The sequence below is a fragment of the Aythya marila genome (assembly GCF_965140915.1).
Source record: "Aythya marila genome assembly, chromosome: 6".
In the NCBI taxonomy this organism is placed as follows: Eukaryota; Metazoa; Chordata; class Aves; order Anseriformes; family Anatidae; genus Aythya; species Aythya marila.
The window spans coordinates 31,044,061-31,067,954 of NC_139047.1; the positions used below are offsets into that span (position 1 = coordinate 31,044,061).

General features: G+C 41.8%; 2 protein-coding genes across 2 annotated transcripts in view; one reads left to right on the forward strand and one right to left on the reverse strand.

The window, feature by feature from the left end:
* Nucleotides 1-7,897: 7,897 nt before the first annotated feature.
* On the forward strand, nt 7,898-16,690 carry LOC309879398 (5-hydroxytryptamine receptor 5A-like). Its single transcript, XM_082763030.1, has 2 exons — nt 7,898-8,686; nt 15,902-16,690. Exons 1-2 carry the CDS (start codon nt 7,904-7,906, stop codon nt 16,232-16,234), a joined length of 1,116 nt encoding a protein of 371 aa, XP_082619156.1. The 5' UTR covers nt 7,898-7,903; the 3' UTR covers nt 16,235-16,690.
* Nucleotides 16,691-18,208: 1,518 nt separating this feature from the next.
* CCDC93 (CCC complex scaffolding subunit CCDC93) overlaps nt 18,209-23,894 on the reverse strand; it is a 41,038-nt gene continuing 35,352 nt past the window's right edge. The window contains exons 22-23 of the mRNA XM_082763526.1: nt 23,181-23,294; nt 18,209-21,204 (exon numbers count right to left, since the gene is read on the reverse strand). Coding sequence (XP_082619652.1) covers nt 21,151-21,204; nt 23,181-23,294 — 168 coding nt within the window. The 3' untranslated portion in view covers nt 18,209-21,150. The remainder of the gene's footprint in view (nt 21,205-23,180; nt 23,295-23,894) is intronic.

The window sequence follows — 23,894 nt, forward strand, 5'->3', positions numbered from 1 at the left end:
GTATGTCAGATTTGAAGTAAGATGCTGCGTGCATTGAAGTATTGAGGAAAAACTGGTGGTCTGTCTTTTTACCCATAGAGAAAACCAATAATTTGGGGGAGAAAAACAGTGTGACCCTTCTACTGTGGGTGCTTACAGCATCCAGAACGTAGTGTTGCCTTTCTTCCTATTTTTTATGAAACAGCTCACTTTTAGCACTAATGGACAGCTTTTCAAGGCTCTTAATTAATATTGGTTGGATACTAAGGACTTCGAATGTGTCAAAATATTGAAGTAGATTCCTGTTACCACAGTTTGAGTGTCTCGTGCTTCCAGGGTTATAATGAAAAAACAGAATCTGCTGTGTAGGATAAGCGATACTAATTGGTTGTGTGATGCCTGACTCATTGAGATCTAATCGTTGATTCTGGGTTTGCTTATACAGTTACAACTAATAGATGTCAAAATAGCTCTCATGTCTGTTTTTTAATGGCACATTTAAAAAATTATCTGAGGTGTACAGCATCATACAGTTAAAGGGTTCTGTCTGCACCTGCAGTCTGTGCAGCTGCAAGTATGGGAATTAACTTGCATTACAATGAAATAACTCATTAGATGAACTGCCACATTAATTACTTGGGAAGAGTTGTAAGGAAAGCTGCACTAAACCACGGTAAAGATAAGTGCACAAGCACTCAATGTTAACGAAGAAGTATGGAGTATAAGTTTGGAACAGAAAAAAGCTGGGATAATGGGCACAGCAAGTTGGGTGTCAGAGCATTGACTGCCTGAGTGCTTGCACAGAGGGCTGACTGGGCTTAAAGCACGTCAGCATTCCTGCCGCTTCTCGATGTACGCAAAAATCTGCTTTGCAGAGAACTGCTTTTTTCTGACATTCCTACTCGTTCCGGGAGCAGAAGGCTGTCTGCTTTCCAGGCAGCTAGACAACTTCTAGCTCCACCTACCTTTTTCTTTGGAAGAGTTGAGGTACTGTCAGTTTCTGAAGTCTGACATTAAAAGTAGAGGTTTTACACAACATTGTCCAACTCCTCCCAGGTATTTTTGCTTTGTAGGAATCTTCGAAATAACCTCAACTGGGAGATGAAAATACTAAATGGTATTGCTCTAGCTTACCCTAAAGAAACAACATTAATTTTCTCTATTTATGCATTTCGAATGTGTAATAGCTGCACAGACTGAAGCAACTACGTAGTCGGCTGTTGCACACAGTTATTTCCCAATTAAGCAGGTGAAAAATTCCTCAGCTGAGACCTAGTTAGTATTGAAAGAGAAGAGCTTCAGCTTCCTGGCTTGTGCAAATGCGCAGTTGCCTTTCACTTTGTTTAAGGAATCATAAATGAAAAAGAGTTTCTGATGAAATATCTGTGTATCAGGCAACATCTGTTCTGCTATGGTATTGCAAGAAGTTTAAAAGATTGTCAAACTGATTGGAAATCTACCGTTTCCTTTGCAACTTAGCCTGTTATCAATCTTGTGAGCAGTTAATAGACCTTAGCCATCAGACTCTCAAGGCTTGTCTCATAACAATGACTGATAGGTTGGGGACTAATATTGTATGCCTTGAGAAATTGCCTTCTTTCTCTGAGAACCTTGACAAAGAAATTGGACTCTTTAAACCACTTAAAGGGGTGATCAAAACTGTCCTGCTTGAAGTGGAAGATTTTTTTTGACAGTTCCCAGAACAAGCCCATAAAGGAGAATTCCATTGCCAAGCTACTGCTCATAATCATGAAAAATCTTGTCACAATACAAGTTTTCTATGCCGTAATGCTGCCAAGCTACAGACAAGCACAGAACCAGACTGAAAATGTTGCCATCAAATTTTTCAGGGTGAATGTTGTATGCAGAGGGCATGTTTATTGATAGCATAGAGCAAGAAAACATGAACTGGGTACCTACTTGCTGTAAATAAGAAATGTGTTTACATCTTGGCAGTAATTGGCCTTACTGTTTCAAGTGTAAGAGCTACCCATGGTTTAGATATCCTAATGATTGGCTTTCAAGCAAGTAATGTAAGGCTAAAGTTAAGCAAGCTCTCATGAGACAGATAAAAAGTTAAGACCATACCTGTTTCAAAAATAATATTTTTGAATGTTATAAATAGCATATTATTGGTTCTTGAAAAATTTTTTGTTTGCCTTTTTTTTTTTTCCCCAAAACTAAAATAACAATGCTGAAAGAAGCCTAGAATCAGCTGGCTAGGTATGCGGAATAAAATTTGTCTCTACTCTTGACTTCTCTCTACTAGCTTGCTTCTCCAGTATTTTAGATTCTTAGCTTGACAGGAGAATTCATGCAACTGTTCCCAATGCTTTTGTTTGCTCTAGATTTATAGAAAATGTTGAGTTGTGACAATAGCAATCCAACCTCTTGAACTGAAATGCTCTTTGCTTCTAAAAAATTTGCTGGCTTGCATCAAAGTCATAAATACTATAATGTTGCTTGTGTCATATCTCTTTATTGCACAGCCACGTGGAGAAGAGATTACTTTTTTTTCTCTTAGCCACCATAATAAACTTTTGATATGGAGTTGTGAGAAGAGTTAGAGGATGGATGCCATTAAAAGAAGGGAAGACAAATGGAAATTCAGGGTGCTGTCTAGACACGCACCCACTTTGTTATATCAGTGTCATCCAGCTTAAGAACTGCATTCACCCTTCAAAAAATATCTGAGCCTGCTCTACGATAGCAGTTTATCTTCCCAAACACTTTTGTAAGCTACAACACTGAAAAATGTAATTGTCTGCTATTTTTCCCCCTTGGTCAGAATTAAAAAAGAAGAAAATTGTAGCCCCTGCACAATCGTGTATAACTTTTTTGGAACAGCTCTTTATTTTTGCTGTCATCTGAAGAAGTTTAGCTGTGCAGCACTTTCTGGGCTCTTTTGAGAGTGGTTGCAATTGCCGTTGAATGTTGAGTCACAGGAATATATTAAATGCGTTACTCTGCACAACTAAAACTATATGTTCACTCATAGGGGTTAACAGACCATCTGCATTTGTAGGAGCTAGTGAGTCTTCCTTATTGATAAGCGTTCTTGATACATTGTCATTTCTAATTAATAAAAGCCTTTCTGTATGGGAAAACAGGCTGACTAGCTTAACTGGTCCCTGCTGGCAAATGTCTGCCTGCTCTGCATCCCCACCACCAGTGACGGCTGCTCCTTCTGCTCTCAGTGCACTCAGAAGCTGAAGAGGAGGGAGCCCAGGACTTCTTACATCACCATTCGGAGGCCCTTTTGTTTTGCTATGAGGGATAATTAAAAACTTAAGGCAAAGCAAATATGGAAAGATTTTCAACACAGGTTTGGAGTTTATCAGAATAAGAATCAAAAAGGCATTAGGGCACCTTGACTTTCTCAGACACCAATTAAAATAGAAATCAATGGATGGGTCTGAAATAACTTTAAACCTGACACTTAAAAACATCCACAAATGGAAAGTCCATGTCTTCTACTTGACCAAAATAATAGCAAAATATTCTTGCTGGAGCCAACAGTCAAGGGCAAGCAAATTAGATTTAATCATAGATCATTAGTTGAGAGGTTTTGTTGGTTTGGTGGGGTGGGGTGTTTTGTTTGTTTGTTTTTAGTGTGGTTGTTATAACAGGTGGAAAGCGTAATGTCAGCTAATCTGCTACTATATAATCTCCTTCACATTCACGTGTTGGCTTTATCTGTGATAGGATTCATGGTCTGTCACAAGAATATGCATGCACACTCCCTTGTGGCAAACTTACTTCATGCAGGTATACAGATTTCTGCAGAATAGTCTTCATGTTTAAAAACCTTGTACTTAGTGGCTTGCATCCTTTTAGGTTTCATAAAAGTGATATTTAAATGGAAATTATTCTAAGATTTAGACATTATTACTGAGAAAATCAATACTATCTAGCATTTATGTGACATTTGGATTCCCTTTATCATGTTTTCTATCATACAAATTTGGAACCGGCTATCAAAGGACTATTAGGGAGTTGTTTTTCCAATTTTTGTAGATCTTTATCAAATTATTGTAGGATTTTTATAGTTGAATTTTCTGAAGAGTGCTTTATGAAGGAGGCTGGTTTTCTATTAAAGAAACAAGAGAAAACGCAGGCCAGAATAAAACTGCATCTGCTAGAAGCTCTTACAGGACCGTTGTATCTAAATAAGAAAATGAGTCAAAACAGCAAAGTTCAGTGTAATCCCTTTAAAACAGTCTAAAAATAATCTGCTTCTATTTCTAACAGATAAAAGCAAACTTCTGAAAAAATGTAAACTATATTTAGATCTTATATATTTTCTAAAAAAATACAGCAAACAGGAATATGAAAACTGGCTCATCGGCTCATATAAATTGAAATTCTGTTATCTGGATGAATCATCATCCTCCAAATCTGTTCTTAAGCAGTACAGTGTCCTTAAAAGTGCTAGAAAACAGAGAATTTTCTATAATGAAGTCACTTTTCTTTAGTACAACTGTACCAAAGGGATCTTAGACAGGAATTATGAGGGTGCAGAGAGGATTAAGCTATGTGAAGAACACTCAAACTGACAGAAAAAAAATAATTATGAAAAAATTTTATCAGACAAGATTCATTTCAATGTCAGCAGTCATAAGTGTCAATTTTGCAGATGGTATTTGGTAAAGTGATAAGGACCGGGAAAAATTTTATAACTTGTTATTTTGCTCACCTCAGCCACAAGTCCTTTCCTCTCTAAGCGATTCTCAGGACACCAGGGAAAGATGAGAAAAGTTGCAAAGGAAGATGTAAAGTATTTCTACTATAAACAGATCACTATTTTCCACCTTTTTGTGTTTTGTATCCCTTAAACTTCTCAGCCCACAAAGCTCCAAACATTCAGATGGAAAGATATTTTGTATTTACTCTTAGCTCCATTATCTAGCTCCAACTCTTTAGCTGCATATTTATTCGCTTATTTAAGAACAATGAAACAGTTGGTAATATAAGATATCTTCTGAGCCTACACACTACCACTCTTGGCTGAGAGAAGAAACTATGAAAGTGCAGGCTGTGGCTTCTGAAAAGTACCAGTCACTGAAAAGTTTCAGTGAATGAAACAAAGAATATTCATTGTTTTCATTGCACATTGCACTTTGACATGATAGCAACTCGCAATGCTGCAACTGTACAGAAAACTAAAGTAGATGGTCCTATACTTTCAGTAGAAGACTATCAGTTTTAGAGCTTGATTTTTTTCCTTCTTGGCATTTTTTTTTTTTTATTCTTACTCTTTTATATAACATTTACTTTCTTTTCTGTTATTTACAATACCTGAATACCTGCAGCCTCTTCATTTTTTAAAATTCCCCCTTCTCTTTCTCAAAGTATACCCTGTTCCTGAGACACTGCAATGTGTTGCTATAGCAATCTTTGAGGAATGCTAAGCCTTTGCATTCACAGGACAAGACAGCAGTGGGATAATTATCAAGAAAAAATAAATCCTTTTGAGACTTTCTTCAAGCCTCCATATTATAGGACTAGATTATTTCAGCCAAGTTGAAAGAAAAAGTGGGAAATTTCAATGCATTTGATGTGTGGACTGGAAAGTGACTATTCATTTGTGGCAGATGACCCACATGTATAATAGCAGTAGAGGAGGGTGAGAAATGGCTTCTACGAAAGATTTTGAAATCACCTGATCTGCTTTAACGGTGGCCACAGACCACACTTTAAGTAACATAAGAAAAAGACAACTTCATTTCCTGCAGGCACAGGAACTGACATAAAATCATATCTTTGTCTATTTGGGCCCCCAAACATTAAACTTACTGCAGCTAGCCTGGGTTTGCTTGTTTTCACTCTTTCTTTAATAGCTGAGTCATTCAAGCTGTGATAAGATTCATAAATTCCTTTATTAAGTTCACAGAGTTGGTCTGGCAATTGTTGAAAAATTCAGAATTTAAAAGACCTTTTTATCTGCTTGTTTACCTTATTGCTTTTAGGTCTGAGTGTCTTTTAAAAAGGAATAACATGTTGTCTGATAATTATTCAGTTGGCATTTTAAAAGCAGCATTAATTAACAAAAAGAGACACAAATTACAAAGGAACAATATAAAGACAAAGCATGGGAAGGTAGCTGTGAAGCAGTCACATACTGTCTGCCAACCCTGACAAATTTTCACCAGTATTTAATTGTTCCAGGTGCTGCTCTAGGCTTTACTTGCAGCAGTAGTGTAAACAGCTTTCTTTGAGGAGCTCTGTCAGGTTCTGCTTATTGGATAGAGGGGCAAATTCAGGTAGCAAAATTAGATATTTAGCACACAGAAGTCCTTTTCTCCTAATTATAAAAGCTGTTAAATAATGCAGATAGTTTTCTCTTTGCTGCTGGCTTACGTTAGAACATTTGCTAGAATTACTAAAGGAAAGACCAACTAAATCCATGTGTATGTGAAGAACCTGGGAAAGAATTTGCTTGCTTTTTTGTTGTTCATCTGGCAAAATGAAATGGACCCAGAAATTAACAAAACAAAACAGCCTGTTTTTTCTGATTACAGTCATTGTCTTTCATTTCTGTAATTTTTCATTGTTGCACCAACTTTCAAGGCTGGGCATCCTGAGCAAGCCAAGCTAGACCCTGCTTGCTGTGGATAACTGTGGTGCTGGGAGAGGTTTCTCTTCTGTCAGATAGTCTTGTTTTGTCAGTGAGAGTGACTGCAAGGGGAGAACACTGATTTCAGCAGCGTTCATTTAGACAGGACTATTCATAGCGCTGACCCAGAAAATATTCCTTCTCTACCCCAGATAGGAGCTAACAACTCTCCCAGTCCCAGCGTCCTGCTGCAGCCCATGATTATAGTGTCTGTGTCTCCTATGTGCAAAGAAACAAACTTCACTGACCTTCTCTCATCCTGTTTGCTTGTTTCGGCTGGGAAAAACTTCAGATACCTTTGGAGAGCTCTTGACAGCACCGAGTAACTTGGTGACTGGAAAAGAGGCTGTGTTTCACCCAGTAACTTCCACTGAAATCATCCTGGCCACAGACTATGTGGATACAGGGTGGCAAGGCCAGTTATGGGTTGTAAAGGGCCCTAAGAGAGAAAGCAAGCTGGAATATAGCATCCCTCACAAAAACCTTAAATACAATGCCTCAATCACAGCGTTAAATGTAATATACCCAAGTTGGCACGTGATCCTGTCACACCAGTTGTCACTATTTTTCACTCGGGAAGTAGCGAAGCTCATTGCCATCACTCCTTGATGCATATCACCCTCTTAACGTCCATTACGGACTTTAAAAGATGCTGCAGAACAGGCTTAAAGTTATTCTTGAAACACAGCAATTTTGAGGGTAGTTCCTCAAAACTGCCGGGAGAAGGGCACACTTTTGGAGGCTGGGTGTGTGCCCTTCGTGAAGAAATCGTGCCCTGGACTTGCTGCGAGGCAGGAAAACGGGAGATGTTCCCGGTCCCTTTGAAAAAAATTCTTGTTTAGGTGCCGCAGCCTAGAAATAACTCGGGTTCAGCACCGAAACCGGCACCAGCCTGCCCGGCGGGGGCGCCGAGGAGAACATGGCGGGCGGGGCTGTGGAGAGACCCCGACCGCCTGAGGGGGCTGCGGGGAGAAGCGGGCGTGCGGCTCCGCTTAAAAACCGGCGAAGGCGGCGCCTCTGGGCCCCGGGGCGGCCTCTGGGGCGGGACGGGAGCTGCGGTGCCGCCTCCCCGTGCCTGCCCCTCGCCGCGGCCCCGCTGAGCCCCGCCGGCCGTAGCGGAGCTGCCCGCTATGGGAGCGGGGAGCCGAGGGAGCGGGCGGCCGCGGGTGCCCGGTGCTGCCGTCGGCGGCGGGTTGCGGGGGGCGACAGCACCCGGAGGGGGACCGCTGAGGGGAGAGCCGGCGCTGGGAAGGGGGAGAGAGGTGCTGGGAGGGAAGAGGAGGGCAGGGAAGGGCTGAAAGCCTGGGTATGGCGGAGTCCCTGAGTCCCTGCACCCCCCGGGGCCAGTGTCAAGCCAACATGGGCGCCAACGCCTCGTCGTCCAACATGGACGCTAACGCCTCCTCAGCTGCCTCCGCGCTGGTGGGTGGCAGCTCGTGGAGGGGCCGGGAGCCCTTCTCCATCTTCACCGTCCTCATCCTGACCTTGCTGGTGCTCCTGACCATCGCCACCTTCCTCTGGAACCTGCTGGTACTGGCAACCATCCTGCGGGTGAAGGCTTTCCACCGGGTGCCCCACAACCTCGTGGCCTCCACGGCGGTGTCGGACGTGCTGGTGGCGGCCCTGGTGATGCCACTGAGCTTGGTGAAGGAGCTGTCAGCCGGGCGGCGGTGGCGGCTGGGCCGGGAGCTGTGCCTCGTGTGGGTCTGCTTCGACGTGCTGTGCTGCACGGCCAGCATCTGGAACGTGACCGCCATCGCCCTGGACCGCTACTGGTCCATCACCCGCCACCTGGAGTACACGCTGCTCACTCGCCGCCGCATCTCCAACGTCATGATCGTGCTCACCTGGGCGCTCTCAGCTGCCATCTCCCTCGCCCCCCTCTTTGGCTGGGGGGAGAGCTACAGCCCCGAGCAGGAGCGCTGCCAGGTCAGCCAGGAGCCCTCCTACACCATCGTCTCCACCGGCGGGGCTTTCTACCTGCCCCTCTGCGTGGTCCTCTTCGTCTACTGGAAGATCTACAAGGCGGCCAAGTTCCGCATCGGGGGCCGCAAGAGGAACGCCGTGGTGCCCCTCCCTGAGGCTGCCCAGGTAAGGGTGAGGGATGGGGAGGAGACCCTGCACTGCCTCCCCCTGCTGCCTGTGCCCCTGCTTCACCTCTGCACCCATCCGTGGTTTCAGCACAGCGAGAGGACTGAAATGTCCCCCGGGGCTGTCATGAATTTAGCTCAGTTATGGTCTGGACCTGAGCTGTAATTAGCCAGTCAAAAAGTGCTACTCTGCTCCAAGAGTTTTATTCTTGTTTTTTAATTACATGTGTTGTGAGAATATGTGACAGGTGCATTCACTGCAAGTCTTGAGACCCGTTTAAAAATTGTCCCTTTAGTATGAATTTTCCATTCCTTATTGTTTTGTTTTTCTCTTTATCTCTTTACAGTGTAGTCAGGGTAAACAAAGACATAAACAAATCCTTAGGTCACATACAGAATAAATGCATGCACATTTTTCTGCCAGTACAGACTTTATGTAGGATCTCTGCAGGATCTGTCAGTATCTGAAGGGATTTTAGTAAGCAGATTATATTCAACACTTTATTTATGTACTTGGGTTATTTTACCTTGTATAGTGGGAACGTAGTGCTCGCTGCATAGTACCAGAGCAGGGTGTTCCTGGTAATCCTGCAAAGCCCTAGACCTGTGGGAGGTCTCGTTTGTTTCAGGGATATGACTAACTGAAGGGAAAGCTGCATCCCTGAGGAAGGATGGAGGAAGGCCCCTTGTGTCCCATTAAGTCAGGGTTTTTGTGTGGTGATGTTGTCACCCATGCCAAGTGTGCTCAGCAATGCTCACTGTGAGCTCTTCACTTTGTCACATACCCATACTCTCATTCTGAACTGTGGAACTGATTTGTTGTGGTATGTTTTTGTGTTTGCATGTTGTACTTACAAAGTCCAGTCCTCTCCCAATAACAAAAGATGAGTATGTGGCTGTTAGATCTATATAATGAGACATGGAGCATTTTCTATTCAGGTGGGGCCAATCCTCACTCATCCACTAAATCCCTCTAAATTTGATTTTGAGTCATGGTAGGCAACATGTTATTATGGTCATAAATAAAAGTCTGGGGTTTCTAGCAAGAGATGACAGCCCTGGCAGTTATATGTGGTCATACTTGCATATTTGTGTCCTGATGTCTTGAAGATGTTTATAATATGAATTGATTTTTGAAGCTATCTTCTATACAAACACAGAAAAATTGTTAGAAAAGATGGAACATCTCTTCTAGTGGCATCCTTTCTTTTCCTACAGCCCCCATCCTCTTGTTTGCACCACATTTTTTTCCAGGTTGTTCAAAGTGTGATGAATGTATTGCTTGGAGTTAATCTACAATCTTTCCAAACACAAAAGCTAACTAAGTATTTGTAGGGTTTTTACATGCTCTGTTTTACACACACACATGCTCATATGGGACTAATGGTAATCTAAAAGTACGGAAAGTTAATTGGACTGAGACATTATTGCTCAAGTTTTAGTCTCAATGTAGGCACTTTGTTGGCAAGGCAGTTTTACCACGGAAAAGTCTGGCTCCTAATTGTCACAGCGCTGTCAGCAAAGGCCTGTGCGTGGCCCAGCTTGGCTGGCAGGTAAGTGCTGTTTTCAGCAAGTGTCTGAGAGCTGGTTGAAGCTGTACTGACAAAAGTGCTCCTGTCAGTGGGAGCTGAATACCCATTTTTGAGGCGTTTGCCAGTATAGCTATTATTACAATCTCAGCAAGTGCTCAAGCCAGCAATTCTTCATCTTATATTTGCAGTGATTGACATTTAGTTCTTTTCTAAGAGTGCTTCTTGAACGTGCAGTTGGTGTATACTGCCGACCTTCCCCATCGTCCCATCAGCTTCGTTTGCTGACTTAAATAAAAAGACTTGTGATGCACATGCAAATCTTTACTCTGACACCCTGCTGCACACGTTCATTAAATTAACCTTGGATTGAGGGAGCTGGCATTCAGGATGCATTTCTTCTCGGTTTCCTTTCTAAGGTAAGAGGCTGAGACTTACTGATTTTTATCCCAATCCCATTTAAGCACATAGGAGTAGGGTCTGTCATGCCCACTGAACAATAGTAGTTCCCCAGGGAATTCTGGAAAAGAATCTTAAGATACTTCACTACTGTTCCTTTGAAAAATAAAAATAAAATAAAATAAAATATGTATATTTTTTAATGTGGTAAAAAAGATAACACTTCCAGGGGAAGTGCAAACCTAGTGAGGGGATCTGGCTTTGCTTCTCCATATCTGGGAGTGATTTGGCTGTCAGCATCAGCCCTTGCCCTCTCTCCGATGGGACTAATTCTGTTCCACTTCCCCTGTATTGCCCAACAGCTTACTTTATTTTTCCATTTATTTCTCCCCTAATGTCTCTACACTCTCTCCTGTCTGTCACCATTCTTTTTCTGAATAAAATATTACGATAATACGGGGACGTTTTTAGACACTGCTTTTCTGCCAACAGAGCCAGGTGCTGAAGTGGTTTGTACATGGATATAAGCACGCAGAGAGGGGACGATCCTCTCCGAGCTGAGGGGGGCATACCAAGGGTATGTTTCTGTGCTCTTACAAAATAGCTATTTTGAGTCATTTTGTGGTTAAAATTTTACCTGAGTTTTCAAAAAAACACTTTAGAAAGTATTTGGAAAAAAATGAGGGAGATGGACATGAGGCAGCTGAGGTACTTCTAGTTTTAATACAATATAGTATAGTGCTATGCTCTTCCCCCTTTGAAAACGAGAACTTTTTTCTTAATATTTCTTGAAACAAACAAATTGAGAGCTAAAGTGGGCTGGTGCTTTCATAACTATTTGTTTACTTATGAAATTCCTTAAAATGAATTAAAGTGAATTCTGCAGTCAATACTGATATGAATGAACCTTGTGTGAAAAAAGCAGTGACACGCTGTCACTGACAGCTACACTCTGTCCTACCTGGTTGACAGTTGGTAATAATTCTCCCTGTAAACAGTCCAATTGAAATAAATGAGACAACTTGAAAGACAGCAGAAGCTGCTGGATAATGCCCTTTCAAATCAATTGAGTTACCTGTAGCATCAGTTTTGCAAAAACAAGGACAGCAGAATCTGCAAGTCAGGCAGCGTTGCTTAAATGTAAAAATTACAGGGTCAGGATTAAATTTCAGTGTAAGGAGTTAGAATTTAAGTTCTGGCGATGTGTTGTTGTTGTTGTCTTCCCAAAGCTTATCAATTTTGCAGGAGTCATTCCCACTGCTTTGCTGGGATGTGAGTGAGGTCCTGGTGCTTGAGGAGCTGCAGCATTGTTCTGCACCCTGGCCAGTCCAGCCACTGCAGCCCACAGAGACGGTCAGGACAATGCAGGAGTGAGAGAAGGTGATGTCCTGAGGGTGTCACAGGACATCAGTTTCTTATTTCTGCCTCTGTCTGTACAAGCAGGAGAGAGGGGACAGAAAACAAGAGGAGCTTTGCAGAAGAGGTGTGGCAGATGTCTGGTAGGAAAAAGATGAGGCAGGAAGCAAAGTGGAGTAGGTGGGATTTTCCTGGGAGACACTCAGCTATTCCTGCCTGATGGCAGAAAAAAAATCCCATGAGAGAAAGCAGGCATTCTTCTCCCTATCAAATGTGCTATTTATAATATTGGTGGAGCATCCAAAAAAGTGTACACATTCTTGTGTTTTGATCTTTTGTTGTGCATTGTAGTTTCTCGTGCTCTTGTTCAAAGAGCAAGAAGTACACCGAAGCTGCACTGAGGCAGTAATATCTTGTTCTGTGCTGAACCACCCCGAAACAGGCAAAACTCTGAATTTGTGGTAATAAACTAGACTTAATTGGTGTATATCGGGACCATCACGGTGGTTCTGAAGTTCCAAAAGGATTCTTTACTGTTGTTTAAATCAGAGGTTCTTGCAGACCCTCAAAGTGCAGTACAAACACACATGGTACCTGCCACGAAGGACCAGTAATAACAGTCATTAAAGCTATAAGGAACATCTTAAATCAAGAGATTTCCCCAGAAGCTCCTTGGTGGCGTGTTCTTTACAACACTGCTGGGAACACAGGAACTGACTGTGTGTTTTCGCAGAGAGCTGCGTGTGCCTATTGAGCTGCAGTGAGGGACAAACATCAGCAGTGGCACCGAGCTGGGGCTGCTGATGAATGTGCAGAATGAATTCTGAAACCCAAACCAACCTCCTTTTGGCCACGATTCCTTTGTGTCTTTAGTGTAGAAGGAGAACGTGTACTCAAGAGCTCATTTCCTTCCTTGAAATCTCTTTATGGCACTCACTGGAAAGTGGCCCTCTCTTCGCTTCTTAGAGCCTGTTGTCCTGGAAATAGCTGATTTCACAAACTCAGAAGATATTCTGGCCTCAGAGCAGCAGTGCTTTCATGCCAGCTATTTTTCCTGACTCGCAGCTGTGGGAGCGGAGTCTGGGTGGAGGGGAGGAAGCCTGTGCCCAAGGCATAGCCGGCTGCCAGCTGCTGAGTGAGAGGGGTGCTCAGCACCCTGCAGAGGTGCTCACATCTGAGCGACATCCTTGCTATGAACTAAGATGTACTCTGTGGCAACCTGTTCCCCTGCCACAGCACGTTAGCTACTGATCATCAATAGGCCCAAAATGGGGTGAAAGGTTTTATATCGGGCTTTCCCTCTGTTCCATATGGCACAGAGATAATGGTCAAGTACTGCGACTTAAAATTGGAGGAATTGGAGTCATGCAAAGCCTCCAGGATTGGCACTGGAAACCGCAGATTTGCTGTAGTCAGAGCTGTGTTTTGTTCAGGAAACAACTGGCAAGGCTGAAAAGCAGCTACATAATTTCTGTAGCCTGTGCCCTTGTTCAGGCAATGCCAAATCGCAATGGATTATCCTATGCCTGCATGAAGGGGATCCTTTAGTGTGGTTCCCCTGCCAGCTCTGTGTACCGCAACAGCGTTTGCCTACAGCAGACTGCTTTACCTTCCACGTACTCCGCGTGGGTTGGCTTATAGCAAACAGCCTAGACAACACGCTCCTGGGGACTGGGACTTGCAGCGAGGAGAAGCTTGCACCAACCGGGACAGGAAGATGAGTCAGGTCTGCAGCACATCAGACAGATAGCAATAAAAACCAAAAGACTTGAAATGATTGTGAAAGGCTGTGATTTTCCCACTTTGCAACAGGCACACAGAGGTGAGCTTTCTGCAGCCTCCAAGGTTCAAACATGTAATTCCTGTTGCAGGCACTGGCTGAAGGGCCTCACTGAGCAGGGATGCTCGTTACATTTTCAGTAACATTTTGTGTTATTAAATCCTTTCAAAAGATTTCTTACGGAAGATTGAGGCAATATATCTCCAGCCTGCCAGGGATATTTACCCAATTTACTTATTTAACAGAAGGCTCTATGAGAGAGCCCATTCTTTTTCCTAAGGCAACAGACTGCTCGATTGCAACATTATTCCAAAGTCCCAAGCAGAACTAGTTAAAAAAAAAATAAATAAAAACTGAAAATGTACCTATGAAAACAGAAAAAGTTGAAATTATGTAAATATAAGGAAACTGCTGTCCTGTAATTTACAAAAAATACCATGATCTGTTTTCACTTGCTGTTTAGTATCCAGATATCTGATCTAACAAGCAGAGGAGCTTGCAGAAATTCATCTGTTTCAGTAGGAGCTGGATCAGAGTATAATAAAATAAGTTAAATCAAATTTCTCCCAAATTAAATTAAGGGATAGACAAACCTCTGCTAGTAAACTCCGCAGTTCAGCCACAAACCTTCTAAAATCTGAAGTACCAAGAAGAAAAGGCTTTGGTTTGATGATGGGATGCTGTGAACTCTGTCTTCTGAGTAAGGGTTGAAGGTTAAATATGGTACCAAACCATGCCCTGTGCTAGCAACATGGTCCTTTGTGTGGCTCTCCCCAAGCAGCGTAGCTCTGCAGCTGTTTCTCAGGGCTAAGAGGTGATCCTTTCAGGGCTGCTTGTCACAAATCTGCCCTGCTGTCAACCATTCATCCCTTTTTACAGAGCGTGATTAAAGATGTGCGGAGCAAGTCCTTCTGCAGACAAACGATGTGATCGTTGCTACGTGAGGGGTGTCCCATTTTAATTGTCAGGACAGATGTGATTTTCATTTCCTTCCATTATTTGCCTGCGCCCATAATCTGCCGCTCTTGCATTCTGTAGCCACGTCTCGTGTCGGAGGGCGACGACAGGGATATCCATCTTGAAGAGTGATTGCCCAGCCCTCGCCAGCGCTTCCCCCTCCGAGTCACTCTGCCCATGCTAATAGCAGCCCTCCAGCCCTTACGAAGCTTGCACAGAGGCAGCCCGTGCTGATTGAACACGGGGCCACCTTTGGAGCCGGGTGAAGTTCTTGGCATTCCCATGAGTTATGGGCATGTAGGCAACTTCTGGGGCCTCACGTTGCATCCTTGAACTGTTCGTGGTATTGCTCTGTCCTTATAACTGTAGTGCCCAGAAGAGCTTTGAGCTCACAGGCGCACAGATGGTCTGTGTACCATCAGTTCCATTTTCTGGGCAGGCTCCTGCATGCTGGTCACCTGTGCTCAGAAGCTGATGGCCAGTCCCACCACCCCTTGGAGCTCTGTGCTGGGCTCACTGCACAGACGGTGTCTGGACCTTAATGAGAGAGGAGGAGGCAGGAGGCACCCGGGGGAGCTGACGTTTCCCCTCTCTTCTGTACTTCAGGGGGAGCTGGAGTACGGACAGATTTTTTTTTGGGTGTGCTCTGCTCCTTCTGAAGAACAAGTAAGTGGTGTTGCCATGCTCCAGCACTCCCCAGGGATGGGGTTTTGAGCTCTGCCTCCAGGCAATTAAGTTGAAGAAAATGAGTTTATCTTGTAGTTGATACAAGCCATGGAATGAAATTCATTTACAGTTCAGGCCTGAGAAACCCTAAAGATCATGTAACACCACAGGACAGCCTAGTTTAGGGCTCTGCAGAAGGTACTTCCCTTTGTTAGGCGACCTTAACAACTTGATTTCCCAGTAGGTATCGAGGCATCCAGTAAGATAAACTGCAAAATAACGTCTGCAACACACGCAGCATCGGTGACTCCTTGCTGACCTTGGTTTGTCAGTCACTCTCAGCAGCTTTTCCAACATAATGAGAAATCTGGTACTTTTGGCACTCGGGGATATTTTCTTTCTTTTAACATGGAAGGAATGAGTTGCGGCCTTTTGTGGTAGGTGCACAGATGTCGTACTGTCATTTAAAAATAATACTTCGCTCAAACAAATCGTCTTGGTAAGAATCCGTGTTTGCTTTTGTTTTGAGGTGAAGGAAGCTTCGCAAGAACCACAGATGGTGTTTACAGCTCGTCATGCAGCTATCACTTTCCAGACAGATGGAGAAACATGGAGGGAACAGAAAGAGAAAAAGGCAGCTTTGATGGTTGGCATCTTAATTGGAGTTTTTGTGCTGTGCTGGATCCCTTTCTTCACCACAGAATTAATAAGTCCCCTCTGTTCCTGCAACATCCCACCCGTCTGGAAAAGCATCTTTCTTTGGCTTGGCTACTCCAATTCTTTCTTTAATCCTCTCATTTATACAGCATTTAACAAAAATTACAACAATGCCTTCAAGAACCTTTTTGTAAAGCAGAGATAAAAGGGGACACGGAGGAGAAAATGATTCCTTTATTGCATAATGCAGAGATTTCTCGAAGGAGATGTGCCTGTGATAGATGCAGTTTTCAAGCACAAGAGCTACTTAAGGGGATTTAGCAACAGTGAAGAAGCTGGAAGATTGTTGGATAGAAACCTACCGACAGTTTGCAGTTCCCATTTGGAAATACATATATGCTGCCCCAGGGCTTGGCAAAGAAAGAAGAAGTGAACATCTCCCTTCTTTTCTTTGAAGCAATGTGGGCTCAAGTCTGCAAGCAGAGCGCTGGTTGTGTCTAATACCGTGACTGCCAAAGCCAACCAGAGTGATCCCAGCCAGGCAAACACAGGAGCCGTCCTGCAGCCTGCTCATCGTAGCAAAGGCACTGAGGGGACTGTGAAGGGAGCAACACTGAAATGTTGGAGATGCGGGCAGGATGCTGGCTTCGTTCTTGAGATTTGTTTGGAAAGGAGGGAATAAATATGCTGCGTTCAACCCAAAGCTTAGTCTATATGAAATTAAGAGGGGTGACTAAGCAGCCCCAAACCACACCCTAGCATAACTGAAGGGCTGTGTTTTCTTGCAAGCAGCAGCTCTCAGCTGGAAGTCCTGACGAAGTAAAGGTCAGTTATGTCCCCTGGGGTTACATGAAGGTTTAGGGCCAAGTGTAATGCTGTTCAGGGGTAGGTGACAAACTAGAAATGTCTGCACTGCCCTGTCTGGAGTCCTTGCACTGTAAGTGTTGTACTCATCACCCTAACCACGTCAATTCCCCTATTTGTCATTTTTTAATCAACTTTCTCCTCCTGTGAGATAGGTATTGATGCCATCAGATCCAAGTGACTCCAAAAAAAAATCCTAACTGACTTAGAATCAAGCCTTAAGTTGTTTGCCCAACATTTAATTTCCCCATCCCAACAATAACAAAAGGATGAGAAACAGATACCCATGCATACTGCTCAATCTGTCTCTCCATAGTTGTCGCTCTAATGGGTTCTACTTCCTCCCCTTTCCTGAGGGAGGATGCCGACAGTGTTTCTGAATATTTCTAGCATGGCAGCTCTACGCTGCAAGAGTCCCAGCAGCAAGTTAGATAGCTGCTCAGCTTCATAACTGCCAACTTAAATAAGCCTTTCCCTTGTGAATCTCATTTTGCCTGCAAAAGGAATAGCTGGTGTTCAAACTAAGGTTTGGAGGCTTTACCATGGCTTGACATCTGGAACTTGAGACAGCACTATGAGGCCAGAAGATTACTGTGCAATTCTTGACTGCTCGCACCGATGCTGTTGCAAAGGCTGGTGATGCAGCAGGGCTGTCTCAGCTAGCTTGAGAACTGATAGTAGCAGGGCTACTGATGGAGCATGCACTGGAACTCCCCACCTTGTCAAAAATTCATTTAGCTTCCTTAAGAGGTGAATTTTAGGCTTTATAGTTTCACTGTGAGTTCTCAGGATAGCTAGTTTTGTGCTCTGCCCACCCAAGCATCTGTGACAGCAGTGACTTGCTACACAGTGACGTGCTGCCACTGAGAGCAACCTGGCTCCATATCCAGAGACGAGAAACATTTCACTACAGCGCACTTTTAGAAAGCTCTTAAAATCAGCTTCCCACACTGGCTCTGTACACATCTATATTTAGAAGAGAAGCAACACATATTCAGGATGTGAAATCCTGGATTTCAATCACATAGAAGCTGGGTTGGGGGGGTGGTAGTAGGAGAATTGTGCTGCTCAGGGTCAAGACTGAGCCTGCTGCCTCCTGTTTGATGGCAGAGCAGGTGCTGCCAGCCCCTGACCACCCACACAGTAAGCTCCATGTTTCACCCACGGATTTACGTACCAAACCCAGTAACCTGGTGCAGCAGGAGCATCTCTTGGATAGTCATCAACCTTGATTAAAAAAGCTAGAACAGTGCGTAATTTTCTACCTCCCTTGGTACTTTATTTCCGTGATTAATTACTCTCACTACTAAAACTTGGAACTTTATTCTAATTGAAAAAAAAGAGGAAAGTAGAACGAAGCATGGAGGCATTCCTCCTTCTGGCAGTTCACATATTAGAGTTCAGATCTGACATTACTGCTATGCTGTTACCCTTAGCTTCAAGACAGACCAAAGAATATATGGAAAATGCAACTCTCATGTGCATTACAGTAAATGATACAGGATTGTGAATATACAAATAGAAGAAAAAAAGAAAAAGCTATTCTGAAAAGTAATCATTTGACAGTGTTCCAACATTGGGTCATTTATTTCCCCAAATACTAGTTGCCCATTTGGAATACACCAGTTTTCTCTGCCCATACTGAATCTGTTCCTTAAACGCAGTGGGACTATTGGTCAGCAGAAAGTTCATTGCTGCACCCTGCAGCAAGGCTCTGAACCCTGCAGTGCTACATAAATTAAGGTCTCAGGTTTTTTGTGCTCTTGAAATCAATCCACAGATTGTGCAGAAAGCTAAAAGCTTCAGAAGAGCTTCAGAAGATGGAAAAAGTGCAGCAAATGAGAAAATGAGCATTTTTAAATGAAAACATAACCACTTAAGAACTATCCTCCTGTCTTTGAGAATTCCACTTAAGAGTTACCTCCTGATACTGCCTTTTACTTTGAAAAAATAGCTGTCATCATTTTAGTGGAATCCAAAATTAATTTGTTTGGTTCTGTTTAGCAGGATTGTCATATTTATAGTGCTAGAGCATCGTGGATAATGTTCCCAAAAATCACCTTCCCACGAGTATTCATAGCATCATGTACACTTGCTCCTCCACAGTAAAAGTGTCTGGGGACAGAATGATCAAGTAGTTAGCCTGACAGGCATCATGTTGAACAGGAGGAGGAACAAAGTTGGCTGTTAGAAGAAGTGCCCATTTTCTTATACTACTTCGTGATTTCTCCACAAGTATCAGAAGAAATGCTACCTCCAATGTACACATTAGAAGAATAATTACAGATTTTACAGAGGGCAAAGTTTGTAGACATCATTTATGTCTACTGCTATCAAAGCTGACTAGAGAATGTCTGCAAGTAGCACTCAGTAGAGATCTCCTTCCTCAGGTACTCCAGTATTTAATTTTGCCTAGATTTTTAAAATACATATGAAGAGAAGCAGCCTTAAAATACATATGAAGAGAAGCAGCCTGCTCATATTCAGTCACTAACTAGTTGGGGGGAGTAAGTTACAAACTGGCTCAGTGCAAAGGTTCTTTTTATTTGTACTGAAGGAACAGGAAAAGTGTTTCTGGTTGTCACAAAAACAGAGTCTTGTTTATGAGAAGGCACAACACATTGAATCTAGCCAACCACGGTTGGGGTAGCTCACCACATCTTACCCAGACAGAATGTCAACAATCTCCTTACACCAATCTTAACAAATCCATAAATTTCTCCATTTAACACTACAGACTCTGCATGAGATCACATACAACTATCGAACCTTCCTGTCCTCAAATGAAGTGGAATCAGGTAGCGCAGTGTGATAAACGTGTACCATCTCCACCAAGAATTCTGTGTGGTGAGCAGATGCCTGTGCAAGACACATCTAACCCTTCCGCGGATCCCCTTGGCATACAGCAGGTCTGATAGTTTGTCCCAAATACTGAAACATCAAGCTTAACAAGAGCAGCAAGAGAGAAACTGTTATTGAATGCTATGTGACACATGAAAACATTTCTATGACTGAATATCAAAATACTACATTTACACAATTCATCTTTAATGCACTTATAATTCAAAAGCATATTAAGGCTTCTAAAGCTGCCCTTTAACATGGCCTAAAGTGCCACCTCAAAAACAATAGCAGAAGGTCACTGGATTCTAAACATCTTTTTATTTTATATGTGCTGCCATAGAAAGTAATCTAACAGCAGTGTCAATGTTACTGGGGAAGAAGAATGTGGTTTTCCTTTTCCTGAACAAAATATGTGATGTACATTAAGTCAGTCCAAAATCCTGATGTTAAGTACAAAAAACAACTGCTTGAATTATAAAATACTGTATATACAGATATAAAAGTGTTTCAGAAAGTGTTCCACAAAGTTTCTAAACTTTCAAGGACAGATCTTCAGCAGGGTAGATAGGTTGTCTTCAAAGGTGAGCATCAGTTCATTTGAGTAGAAAGTCTGAATCTTTATCTTCCTATGTTACAGCTGACAGACTTTGATTTTCATCCCAGCTAGGGATAATGCGATGGTCCTAGGGATTAGGGTGGTTTTTTCCTGGAGCTATTAATTTAACAAGCACATACTCTATATATAAAAATGAAATTTCAAAGAAATTTATACAACAGCTAGACTTTATAAAAATATAGATCTATAGTTTTACATGAGGAATTATCCAAGGTAAGTTTCCATTTCCTTTTGTCTTGGCCATTAGAAATTGATTTTTATCCTTTGGAATCTTATCTATAGCTAGGAGTGTAAATTAAAATAATATGGAGTTACTAGCTGGTGAAGAGTCTCAAGAACCATTTTTTTGTGTTTATTTTTTGGCCAAAATTAACAAGCTATTGCATCCTGCAGCGCTCATCTTATGGTACCGGACATATTAAACAGTCCATATCTACTTATTCCAGAGTTTTGATGTACTTCAGTGTTAAAGCCCAAATAAAAACCATCTTAATTGTTCTTTCTGTGAAAAACAAACAAATAAATAATTTCTATTTTGCTGTACTGCATTAACTCTTTACTGTGTAGTGGAGGCAATAATGAATAACATGGCCTTTTGATGAAGGAATGTAAAAGAGTACATGCTGAAAAGAAACCCAGACTTTATATCTGTGTCTGTATATATATATTTTTTTGTATATATAATTTTTTTTATGTATATATATATATCTACAATTGCATTTTTAACCATCACTTCACAAAAAAGATTTGATGTACGGACTGAACAATCATGTATAAACTTCACCAGCTGGAGATGTTCAGGAGGAGCTAGCTTTCAGCTTGGAGAGCAGCATTTCATTCTTACGACATTCCTGTTAATAGAAAGGAAATTAAGTAAAAACTCTCAACTCTTTTACTTAGATCTTCACATCAGCAAACCAAATCCTCTAATTCTGAAAGAAAGTTACAAGACAGTTTGCAAAAAAACAAAAGTCAGTGTTTACGGAAAAACTCCAAGTCAAGAAATGTATTTACACAGGTACATACCATCAGTTTTCAACACCACAACCACAATTTTATTTATTTTTAAGTATAGCAAGATTGAAGGTGCCTCAAAAGACAGAGGAAGACAAATGGCTTATTTTTTGTTTAAATAAAATCCACGTATCATCCAGAACAGGAAGGAGCTGTCTCAAAATAAACCAGGAAGTCTTTTTTCCCCCCCTCAAACACCTGAAACCAATAACAATTTTGCCTGGCAGCACTACTTTCATTTATTATCATGGAGACAGTAATTAATAGAAGCACATTATGATTAACTCAGACAAGGCTAAATCAATGAAGTATTAATCAGTCCTTTCACAGGGGTTAGAAAACAAGGCTAGTTCCTAAAAGTATTTAGGACTACAAAGATTCTGGATTCCCTCCCTTACTTACCCATACCCTCCCTTACTTACACATACCACATAACTGCTGTTCTGCTTGGAGACCTGAATATACAGCTTACTCAGTAACAAACTAGTACTTCCCATGTAACATGGAGTGGTGCTTGCTTATCAGTGACAAAGGAATTTTCAGAATAAAAGAATCACACCAAGAGACATTGTTAACACGGTGCAAAAAGCAGTGTAAGGAACACTTGTGCACAAGTAAATCCTTAAGTCAAGCCAAAATGGGTTACTGAACATTAAAGCCTACACATGTTTAGAAGCCTTAAAATCTTGAATTGACTTTTTTTTTTTTTAAAAGAAGTTCAGAAGAACAGAAGCAACACAAAAACATGTAAACCCACTCCTTTATCCACTGATAGGCTTTAGCAAAGCTCTGAAGTTATTATGTAGTCAGTTTTCTTACCTGATTACTGGGCTTCTGTGTCTTACCCCAGTTTTATGGGATTTTTAAGCAACAAGTGTCAAAGAGCATGTCTGTTTCAAGATGGCATAACCTATTTGAATTGCTTCCACTGTCTACTCCTAACTAGGAGGAATATGAATTCAATTCCACAAATTTTCCTTCCTTCCCATTGTTGTGGTGCCTCAAAGGTCTAAAAACCTCATCCAAAAGATGTATGTTATATACAGTAAGTTTAAGAAAGGAAAATAGCTCTCATTAGTTGTCTTGACATTAATAAACTTAAACCCATTCTTACTTTTAGGAATACTATTAGCGGATTAATTAAAATAACTATGCAAATTCACTCTTGAGAAATAAAACAACTTGGACCTGCCTCTGCTGCCACTGACGTCAGTGAGAGCAGTCAGTCATGCAGATGTTCCTCCAGAAATCCCACCTTAACTCCAGGTAGTTGCTAGAACTAATGTACCAGCAAGTCAGGTGCTGCCTGGCCCCAATACCTAATGAAAGCATTTGTGGCTGCAGATTCATTTGTTGCCTTGTAAGTTCTCATTGAGTAGAAATGCAGCAGTGAACAACATCAAGAGCTTTGCAAAAAAGAGAAAAGTTCACAGTTCTGTTAATGAGCAGAGAGCTATTCATCCATTCCCACAACACAAATGCTGCTCATTTCTAGGTAGTACTACAAAACTCATTCTCAAAATGAGATTGGCAGCTTCCTCAGACAGCTAACTCTATGTGATTTAACTCCTGAGGTACAGTAGAGAAATGCAGAGGTTTTTTTGTTTGTTTGTTTTTGTTTTTTTTAAAGTTCTAGACAAATCCATATACTTAGAAATTTGCTCCTTTGCTCCTAAACATAAGCAAGGTTTATAACACACTTCAAAACAATCAGTGTACCTGAGCAGAACTTCTTAAGTAACAATTTATCAGTTCAAATACTCATCAATTTACGTTAGCAGAAAAAAAAAAACAAAAAACAACACATTCTTACCTCTTTAAATTCTTTCACTGTTTTAAAGTAAAGCCTCTGTTTCTCTAGAAGCTCCAAGTATTCATCATTCAACTGATCTCTTCGCATTTTGTTTTCTTGCTTCTTCTTTTCCATCTGTAAGTATACAGGAAGGATAAAAGGTCACCTACTGTATAAGGAATACACACATGCACATAAAGTGTAAGGAACAATTGATGATTTTAATGGACTTCAAAGATTTAAGAGTTCATTTTTAAGAACCCGAAGAACATCACAACAGAGCTTTTGCTCTGCTTTCACTCCTTTGACTTATTGTGCTGTTATTCATTTCTGTCTGTGTAATAGAGGTCAAGACAGAAAACAAAACAATGAACTCCTAGGCAGTTTTAATTTCCTGCTGTTCCTTGCTACAGCAATTAAAAGAATGTAATTCTTCCAAAAAGAAGTGTAATTATCTTCAACCTCATCTACGCTCGTTGGAACTGCACTGTTCTGAAGTATTTTCATAATCTCAGCTTGACCTTGACTTACTCGTTACGTCAGCCTTGGTAACAGAAAGATGACCCATACATACAACACTGGCATCACTATTCTGCTGTCCTTTGTCCTCTTTGAAAACAATGTTCTCCAACACAATAGTCTATAGTCAATATGTTTTTATGAGTTTGTTAGTGCAAGGGGCTTTATGATAGCTTGAGTTGCATTCCATCCTGTTTTTTCTATATAGGCATAATT

Coding starts and splice junctions, on each gene's coding strand:
- LOC309879398 (XM_082763030.1), top strand. CDS start 7,904: ATGGCGGAGTCCCTGAGTCCCTGCACCCCCCGGGGCCAGTGTCAAGCC. Junction 8,687..15,901: donor CCCTCCCTGAGGCTGCCCAG/GTAAGGGTGAGG, acceptor TTTTGTTTTGAG/GTGAAGGAAGCTTCGCAAGA.